This window comes from Onychostoma macrolepis, chromosome 23, assembly GCF_012432095.1.
Source record: "Onychostoma macrolepis isolate SWU-2019 chromosome 23, ASM1243209v1, whole genome shotgun sequence".
NCBI lineage: Eukaryota > Metazoa > Chordata > Actinopteri > Cypriniformes > Cyprinidae > Onychostoma > Onychostoma macrolepis.
In genome coordinates, this window is record NC_081177.1 from 6,285,257 (window position 1) to 6,295,413 (window position 10,157).

Here is a 10,157-nt window from a genome sequence, read left to right on the forward strand (position 1 = left end):
ATTTGAATTGAATTATAAATAGTCCATCTGGCAATTAATATGAGGTCACGAAAGCTACAAGTACCATTAAAAATAGTAATAATAAAAAGAAGAATATTAATATAATAATAAGAATTATTATTGTTGTTGTTGTTTAGCTTTTAATGCAAATGCTTCAACACAATGAGAAAAACCCACATTGTTTTTATTTGATTAAATTATGAAATATTTAAATGATCTTTCACATTTTGAATTATTTAAATAATTGATAGTACAAAATATTAAATTAGCTGTTGCGCATGCTCCAACACAATGAGCAAAACACCAAAAATAAATCAAATTATATAATGCTAAGTATTGAAATTATATTATATTACATATTTTTAATTATTTAAATAATTTCATAATGATAATATAAAGTAATATATTATGTTCCAACACAATGAGCAAAAAGCCCAAAATAAATGATTGTATTAAATTAAATAACATTGAACATTTTAAATTATTTTAATAATTTAATATTAATATTACATTAGAATTATTTCAATAATAAAACACTATTTATAATTAGTAAGTTTAGTATTAGTTTGGTGTAAAATTTTTATTTATGTGAACATATGCACACACGCATTAACATGTTTCAATGTTCTTGTGCATGTAGACTCTGAGAAAACCCCTGAGCAGCGAGAACATGAGAATCAGATCCTGCAGGAGATGCTGGACGTGGTGGACATGAGGGATTCACTGGTGGCCTTCCTGGAGGAGAAGAGGTTGAAGGAAGTCAACGATGACCTGCTGGGGAACTCAGTACTGGAGGCCAAGAGACATTCAATCGCAGCATCCTAGGTGCTCTGGGACTGAGACGCCACAAACACACGCTTTTTTTGAATGCCACAACACCTTAACGGAGTAGTTCACCATAAAGCTAATCATTTACTCATCCTCATGCCTTTACAAACCTTCTATGACTTGTTATCTTTCGTGGAAAACAAAAGGAAAAAGTTGCATGATGTTCTCTTTTCCATACAATAAAACTGCAAGGTTGCCAAGGGCTGGCAAGCAGCAAGAAGGACAAAAAGCATCATTAAATCATCATGAAAGTAGTTACAAGTCCTTGAAGCCACATGAATCATGTGAAGTATTATTAGGCTTTCATATAAAAGTTGTTTTTCTGTCTCAAATCACAGCTTTGTTTAGTTTCAGTAATGCCAAAAAATGAACACTTCTCATGTGCCTCATAATAACCAGTTTTGCAGTGCTTCAAATTTTCAGTGAACCATGACTTGGTGTCATTTTTGAGCCTCAACAGCTCACTATTTACTTTTACAGCATAGAAAATAGAAAGACTGAAAGTCAGTTTGCATTGACAAGAGGGTGAATAAATGATGCCAGACTATTTATTTCTGGGTGAACTGTCTCTTTAAAGACTCACTTATATCACACAATATAAACGAACCCAATGACTTGCAGGCACATCTTTGTGCAGAGACTCTGCTCTTGAAAACCAAAGAGTTAAACGCATCTGCGCACACAGATTTATGACACTGAAGATTTGGAAACTAGTGCCGGCCGCTACGGTCTCTAAACGTGCTTTTAAACGGATACAGAAACTCTGGTGGAGACTATAGAAAATGTTGTGGAACTGCACATCCGTCCCAGCCTTCACTGCCCGGACACGGCCTTTGACGAGACCAGCGGCGGTCTCGCTTCAAACTCACAAACTCTCACGCTCAAACACACAGGCTTCACTGGGGCAGATGTTTGCGCACACGTGTGCGATTGTATTGCATCTCGCACTTTTATAAGAGTCTATCAAGGTCATGTATGTTCTAGAAATCAAAATTATTCAAGCTTATTTCTGGCACACAATTAAAAAAATAAAATAAAAAGCTGATTGTGAGTTTTTATCTCACAATTCTGAATTTTGCAAGTGCAAGATAAAACTTATGAATTGCCAGATACAAAAAAAAATGGAATTGTGGGAAGCAAACATAATTCTGAGAGAGAAAAAAAATCAAGCTTGTTTTTGCTGTAGAATTGAAAAAAAAAAAAAAAAGTAAATGCGTAAAAAAATTTTTTCTTTTTTTTTTTTTTATCTCACAATTCTGAATGTTTTCTTGTGAAATGTAAACTGACAATTAAACTTGTGAAATGAAAATTCTAAGAAAAAAAAGTCGGAATTACGTGAAGGAAACAAAAAAAAAAGTAATTGCTACTTTTTATTTCAGAATTCTAACTTGGAATTCAATTTAAACAGAAGTTTATAGTTTGCAATAAGAAAAAGAGTCAGAATTGCGAGATGAAAAGTTGCGATAACCTTTATTTTTTTTATTCTGTGGCAGAAATGAGCTTCCATACAAAATGTCCTCATTAAAAGATATTATATAAAGGTATTTACATATTTATGATGTCGTATTTGGCAGAAATGGTGTAGCCTGATGCCAGTATCATGTCTTAAACAGCACTTGCATTGTATAATTATTGAATATATTACAGCTTTGCAGCAAGAGATTCAATATCACAAGGAGCTTTTGTGTAATGTGCAATTATGTATTTATTTTTTTCTTGTAAGTGATTGTATTTTGTTATTCTGAAATTCACACGTTTTTATTATTATTATTATTATTATTATTATTATTATTCATTGTTTTGATATTTTCTGCATGATCATGGTTTTGACTCTCAGGGGTACATCTTCCTGGACCGGTTTCCATTTATATATTTCTAATTTCGTATATTTGCGTTTCATTATTTGAAAGTGTTTGTACAGTATATAATACTCGTCCGTGAATTCATTTGGGGAGACACGAAGAAGCAGAAAGTCTGCTTTCCTTTGCCGAATGAAATTCCCACAGAGAATTATTACTTGGTATTTTTATGTGTTGATAAAGTGCTTTTCATTTTTGGGCACTGAGAATAATTAGCGGCATTAATTCTTGTCAGAGAGGAATTTTGTGCTCGTGTTTTGGGAACAGTGGTGTAATATTTGCTGTTTGCTTTTGCTCCCTGATTGTATTTCTTTTCTTTAAATATGTTCACACACACACACACAGCAGAGGTTTCTTTTCTATGGGGACAGTAATTCACTCAATATGCTAATAAAATATCTAGCACTTAATGTTTTTCTTCTGGGTTTGGTTTCAGCGCTGTGGAAACAGCCTTGATTTCTTGATTTACATCAGAAACAGATTTTGAGTATAGACTGATCATGGCTGACTTTATTCAGCAGAGTATGTGAAACAACATCTTTCAAGCAGAAGTAAGCTACGATGTTTTCACATGACCTCGGCATGCTTGTATGTATAGTATTGTATACAGTGTAGTAAGGGTTGTGTGTTAGTATGCTATTCTGCACATACTGTAGCCTTTGTCTGCTAATGTATCCTTATGAAATCTGCAGAAATGGAGACGTAACTACATTGCTGTCTCATAAAATGCTATTTTCTGTCATTGCCCTCTTTACTCTAGTCTAGACTTTCAAGTGTTGTCTTTTTAAAAAGGTACGTCACGCCACTAGAGGGCCTCCTTCATCAGTGGATCCTCAAGGACCAGGTTTGATTTTGACATTGCTGGGGACCAATCAACCCCCCAATCCAACTTCCCCAACATTTTCACACTTATAACAGACTATTGACCACAGTTTCATGTCATCTAAAGTCTTTATTTTTAGCTATGGTAGCTAACATTCTCATAATTCATAAGGAGAGCTTTATGTTAGCATATTCATCAGTCAATAATTATGTAAAACCAACAAAATTACAGCAGTTAAGAGATTTGTATCTGTGTACCTTCTGTCTTTTTTTCTTTCTTTTGTTTTTATAACCGTACTTAATGACTTGGTGATTTGTACTGTTCAATAAAAAAAGATTCACGATGCGCATTCTGAAGTCGCTGGATATAGGTATGGACATAGCATCCCTACTAAATGTTATGCCCTTGCTGTAAACTACTTCTCAAAGATGTCTTCTTCCTTGCAGGCCATTCCACATCACCACAAGACCTTACACCACCCGCCTGCAGCAGATCTTGGATGAGTTGACCTCAGATGGCTGATGGGAACTGGATCAGCACACACTGCAGATTCATATAGGGTCAAGTGAGATGGAGTTTGTTTTAGATAAGTAAAGATAGTGAATTAGTCTCAGGTCAGACGCACTCTTCTCAGCAGAGGCAGAATCCTGTAATTATCCGGCATCATCAGTGAGTGCTGCTCAATCAAGAGCTCTACTGCAGCACAACAGATGCTCATTTGATTTGATGAGCATGTGCCTGCTTCTCAATCACGGGTACATTTTAAATTACATTTGCTGATCCTTCTCCAGAGAATCAATTTGATTTGAGAAAGACAGAGAGAGAGAAAATTAATTATAAAATAGTCTGTTTTGAAGCTTTTGGACACAATCTAAATCTAATGTTCAACAATAAGGATTTTGTTGTTGTTGTTGTTCATATTTCTACTTACACCACAGCAAAAAATAAAAATAAATTATATATACACACACACACATACAATTTAAAATAATCATTACAGTTATTGGATTTTTATTGAAATATTATAAAATATTTTTTGTACTGTTTAATAATATTTTAACTTTCTTTTAAAAACCTAAAATAATTAATTAAATTTTTGATTTGAAATAAGAGCTGGTGTTACTAACTATAATATATCTGAATTCATCCATGCGCTGCTGTTTCTGAAAAACAGTGGCATATGGTGCGAAATTACTAAAGAGTATCGTTCTCGACAGCCTGTTACCTTGATGACTCAGATTTAAATGAGCAAAATTCGTAACATCAATCTTCAGCACAAAACCAGTAAGTTTGTGAGTTGTGCATGACCTGAAACACTCTCCTTATTATCTGTATTACACTCTCCTTACTTATCCTTATTATTGAGCCCTGCAAACTGTCCTTCACACTGTGGGTGATCCATTCCAGCTGCGTGCATCTAATGGATGGTGCGTTCACTGATTACAGCCGGGAAAGTGAGCGAGCAGATGTGATTGATAGCTGTTATGTGACAGATGATTTCTGAGGAAGTGTGTGGTCTCATGAAAATGTGTATAAATAGTACAGCAAATAAAAACGAAAACTTGTGGTATTGATACGCAAATATGGACTTTGGCGTATATGATACGAACGTGTTTGGCATACATATGATACCAAATTTGTTGGCGTGCATATGATACGCAGTTTTCGCGTACATATGATACGCATGTACCCCACAACCCTAATCCTACCCATCGCGTAGCATAGACACGCCAAAGTCCGTTTTTGCGTATCAATACCACGAGTTTTTATTTTTGCGTACTGTTTATACGTACTTTAATGAGATCGCACAGTGACCTGTGATATAGCTAGTGGTGCCTGACCTATTCTTCAAATTATATACATATAATACATTTATATACATACTGTATATATACACACATAAATTTGAGGTCAGCAACATTTCTTATGTTTTATGTTTTTGAAAGAAGTCTCATATACTCGCCAATGCTGCAGTAAAAACAAAACAAAAAAAAACGTAATAGTGTTAAATATTATTACAATTTAAAAACTGAATTTTCAGCATCATTACTCCAGTGTCACATGATTCTTCAGAAATCATTCTAATAGGCTGATTTGCTGCTTCAGAAACATTTCTTATAATTATGTGTTAAAAACTGTTTTTGTGCATATTTTATTAAAAATACATTGTTCACAAAATAAACCAGCACATGGCTTGCAAATATAGTTCAAGTCGTATGGACTACTGTTGTGATCTCCTGTTTTGTTGTTGGGAAAAAAGCATCAAGAAAATCCTGCCAAACATTGTTTTTTTTTTTTGTTTTTGTTTTTTTTTTCTCCACAGAATTAAAAAAAAAGAAAAGAAAAAATCATAGAGGTTTGTGTGAGGGTGAGTAACTGATGACACAATTTTCATTTTTAACTTTTTTTCTGTCTGTCTTATCAGTGGTTGTTTTATCATCATTGTCATGTGTCCTGTAACTTTCTCTCTTTTCCTCTATTACTGACACCATTCATTGTCTTTCACACCTTCAACCAAACACGCAATCTGACTCACACATCAATCCATCATTGTTCACGAGCGTGACATTACTGTCAGATCATCACTGGCTTTAGATGAGACGAGAGATGCTTTTACTGTCCAGCAGAAGCTTAATAGACGTTTGTCAGCTTTGAATAAGTGTTCTGTAAATTGCTTTATCGGTATTGCATTTTACCATAGAAAGACAATGGCGAATTGATATATTAAAGGTGAAATGTGTTTTTATTATTATCATTAAACACCTTGGGAGTGAGAATGGATAGCATGAGGTAAATTGAGTTTGGTTAAGCTGAAAACTATGTTTCACTACCTTTATTTTTTCCCCGTCTCTTTTTAAGATTTCTATTATAGAGTGTTTAGTCACAAGGCATTTAAAGGCCTCAATGCAATCAATCAATCAGCTCTATTCTGGCCCATGACAACCCAACATAGATAAGAATTTAGCACTGTTTCATATGGTTTAATTGGCTCTTCGGATGTCTGAACTTACCCCTATCATGGGGCAGGACCAGCCTGACGTCATTGTCAGTGTCACTTCCTGATGAAAAGTAGTTGAGACACAAGATCTTTACTGAATGTTCAGGCAAACCTACGATAATTTCTGATATGATACTTGATAAAAAATTCTCCTGTATGTGGGTTTACACTGCGTTTTTCATCAGCGTGAAAGGTAGGCTGTCTAAAACCTAATGTTGTTCTGTTGTTGTTTCTTTGTTTTAAAAGCAGAATGTTTTTGTGGTTTTGGTCACTGGTTGGCTGGCATCAAACACTGGTGCTGTCATGCAAACTGAATTGTACTCAATGCAACCAGAAGAAACAGATGTGTCAGTGTTTATTCTGCTGTCCTCTGAAAAATTATTGAAATTGATGACAGTAATATAAGGTAGAAATACAGTTAATCCAAAGAACTGTACTTTTTTGTTTCTACTTCTTATGCACTACGGGTCAAAAGTTTGAAAGACATCTCTTCTGCTCACCAAGACTGCATTTATTTGATCAAAAATACAGTAAAAACTAAAAAAATTTGAATTATTATTACAATTTAAAATAACTCTTTTCTGTATGAATATATTGTAAAATGTCATTTATTCCTGTGATGCAAAGCTGAATTTTCTGAATCATTACTCCAGTCTTCAGTGTCACATGATCCTTCAGAAATCATTCTCATTTGTCATGCATCTTAAATGATAGAATTGTGGAAGCATGTTAAAATATGTAAATTAAATGTAAAAAATCTGAAAACCTGAATATTACATGGTTGATTCTACAGATATTCCAGGCCATATGTATGTTTTTATTTTTTAGTAGGCTACTGCAGGTAACTAATATTGAATCCATTTTGATATTGTTTTAGATCTTGTAAATGGTAGGTGGGATGAGTTAAAGATTGTGATGAAGGGAAAAGTTGTCACTCTGCAAACAGGAGCTACTGGCCTACAGAGAGATGCTGAAGTAATGTGGCTGTTTGAAAGTGGAGACCAAACTACCCGTATAGCACAGCTGTATAAAGGAACAGTTTTCACTCATTATGAACCGAGACTCGTCAACAGACTAAAGCTGGACCTAGAAACTGGATCACTGACTATCTGGAACATCAGCACCAGTGAATCTGGACTCTATGAAGTCACCATCAGTGGATTCATGCCAATGAGGACCTTCAAAGTTAATGTTTATGGTAAGATTTTGTTGTAGCAATAATAAAAAAATAATAATAATTGTAATAACTAATGATCATAAAGTGGTGTGCGTGTGTGTTTTAAAGAGCCTGTTTCTGTACCTGCCATCGGTACTGGCTCATCGGTGGCTCACCCAAATCAAGAACTCTGCTCTGTGCTCTGCTCTGTAAAAAAGGAACAAGGTGTGTCCATCTCGTGGTATAAAGGGGGTGAAATAGTGAACCAGACCAGCAGTCCAGATCTCAGCATGAACCTGAGTTTACCATTAGAGCTCCATTATACTGATTCAGAAACCTACAGCTGCACAGCTGCAAATCCAGTGAGCGATAAGACCGTTCATCTTCACATCAAAGAGATCTGCCCACAACATGAAGGTGCACTAACTCAAACAGAATGACAGGAAGCCACAATGACTTCTGTGCAGCTTATGTGTCTCTTAATAGAGACAACACCAGTTGTTGATTTCATGCCTGTCTTTCTCTCTCTTCTCTCTCAGATTGTCCGGAGCATTGCGGTGTTACTGAGGTTCTGATTCGATTGGTTCTGTCCGGTCTGGTGGTAATTGGCACTGTTGTCTTTCTGGTTGAGCACATGATGTTGTGCTCCACTGAAGGAAGAGCTCCGTCAGTGTGTTAAAGACACTGCCTTGATAGGTTCTGTAAGGTTATAGGCAACACCAAATAAAATGACAAAATTACAAAACTAAAGATGATTTCCAAACTACTGTAAGTCTATTGAGAACTGCAAGAATTATGTATTTTTGTAGGCCATAACCAAAGGTTTTTTTAAATAGGGTTTTGATTAAATGTCTGAAATAATGCCTGTGGTTAACACAAGCAGAAGACATTGTCACATATTGTCCTACAGCATAAATTACATCAATGACACTGTGATTTTTTTTTTTTTAAAGCTTTTACTTGTCTTGAAAAAAAAGCTAGGCTAGGCATTTTTTTTTTCCAGAAACATTTTTTGTTATAGTAGTTAAAAGTCTCTTCACAACACGATGGCAATCGATAATGCATAAAGGGTCTAAAAAAATGAATATATATGAAATGTTCGTCTAATCATTACATTCGATCCGAATGTGATGATAGGATGTCTTAAGTGCCTCCTGTCAACTTGTTATCCACCTTTTTCTTGCCATAAAAATGGGCCATTTGTAAATTCTATGGGTCTAGCTTCTGGTCTCATCCGCGTCCAGCTATTTTTAGCTGTACAAAACAGTTGCTGTTTGATATTGAAAATTGGAGTGTCTTATCATATTATTTTAATGTATTATCTTATGAACACACTTGTGGTGCAAGCAGTTTTACCGATTACTGCACGTTTTTATTCTCCTCGTTATTTACCTATAGCGGCTAATGAACCGGAAGTCTCACCCACAGGCTTACTTCCGCGTTGAAGAAAAAGGTGGATATATTCAACCTTCGCGCAGCCGATAGCGAGAGTTTGGGGCGTGGCTACTGTAGCAGGCTGAGCCAGAGAGAGTATTTAGTCGTGTGGGAAAAAAATAAATAAATAAATAAATTCAGAAGTGCAAGCAAAATTCGAACACTTCCCACCAAAATCCCTTTAAGACATTTCACTCTACTATTTCAGTCATGCAAGTACAACTCCCATCTCTTTGAATGGGGAAACATCAAAGTCTCTCAAGCTGGTCACCAAGCTTACAATTAAATTTCATATGTGAAATCACCAATGAAATATGACAACTGTCTCATAAATGTTGTGTCTTATGCTCAAATACCGTTAAAATGCTTATTTTTCAGGCTAGACAAGCCAATGCGCATGTGAAGTAGGCACGCGTCTCAGAATGCTGATTCTGTCCACCTTATTTTTCCCGTAAGAGTGTATCATTTGTATTTTTATGGGTCTGGCCTCCGGTCTCATTAGCTGTACAAAACAGCTTGTTTTGCTGCTTGATATTGCAAATTGGTGCGCCTTGCCATGTTATTTGAATGTATTATCGTAATGTTGAACACACTGTTTTGTAGTGTCCATAGGCTTATTCCACATTGAAGAATAGGTGGATAGTGAACGGAGCTTTTAACCATAGATACGTATCAAGGCTTATAATGGCAGCTGCAGTGATGCGATGACTTTATCATTTAGAGATTGTCTCTTTTAGGATTCATAAGTCTTCCATTCATGGCGCACCATTTTGGTGTATCTAGTCTTTGCTTGCCACAACTACACAGAAACCCCCCACATAACAATATTGCTGTGTAAATGTGTTTCATTTTTTAGGCCTATACAAATTAATGCATTAATACAAATCATTAATATTGGTTTTTGTTTTGCAATTTAAAGCTTAAATGATATTTCTATTATTAATATATGTATTTTTTCATTCATTGTTTCATGTTGATCTTGCATCTCTAACCATATCATATATCATTTAGGCTAGTGATACTTGAATGAGGTGGGCAGATAGTGGTAGTCAGTGGAAT

The 10,157-nt window shown here is 35.2% G+C and overlaps 2 protein-coding genes across 9 annotated transcripts in view; both read left to right on the forward strand.

Annotated features, from left to right (window-relative positions):
• The window catches only part of mical1 (microtubule associated monooxygenase, calponin and LIM domain containing 1), a 43,792-nt gene extending 40,363 nt beyond the window's left edge, over window positions 1-3,429 (forward strand). For all 7 annotated transcript variants that reach the window (XM_058763156.1, XM_058763154.1, XM_058763157.1 and 4 more), the window contains one exon: window positions 641-3,429. In XM_058763156.1, the coding sequence (XP_058619139.1) occupies window positions 641-825 (185 nt within the window). In that variant the 3' untranslated portion in view covers window positions 826-3,429. The remainder of the gene's footprint in view (window positions 1-640) is intronic.
• Window positions 3,430-4,701: 1,272 nt separating this feature from the next.
• On the forward strand, window positions 4,702-8,404 carry LOC131531943 (signaling lymphocytic activation molecule-like). 2 transcript variants are annotated; one of them, XM_058763162.1, is made up of 5 exons: window positions 4,702-4,794; window positions 5,834-5,878; window positions 7,386-7,706; window positions 7,794-8,081; window positions 8,204-8,404. In XM_058763162.1, exons 1-5 carry the CDS (start codon window positions 4,755-4,757, stop codon window positions 8,341-8,343), a joined length of 834 nt encoding a protein of 277 aa, XP_058619145.1. In that variant the 5' UTR covers window positions 4,702-4,754; the 3' UTR covers window positions 8,344-8,404. The 2 variants fall into 2 exon arrangements, with proteins under 2 accessions (XP_058619145.1, XP_058619146.1); XM_058763163.1 differs by lacking the exons at window positions 4,702-4,794; window positions 5,834-5,878 and adding an exon at window positions 6,591-6,701.
• The last annotated feature ends 1,753 nt before the right edge of the window (window positions 8,405-10,157 follow it).

Coding starts and splice junctions, on each gene's coding strand:
- LOC131531943 (XM_058763162.1), top strand. CDS start 4,755: ATGAGCAAAATTCGTAACATCAATCTTCAGCACAAAACCA. Junction 5,879..7,385: donor TCATAGAGGTTTGTGTGAGG/GTGAGTAACTGA, acceptor ATATTGTTTTAG/ATCTTGTAAATGGTAGGTGG. Junction 8,082..8,203: donor GATCTGCCCACAACATGAAG/GTGCACTAACTC, acceptor CTTCTCTCTCAG/ATTGTCCGGAGCATTGCGGT.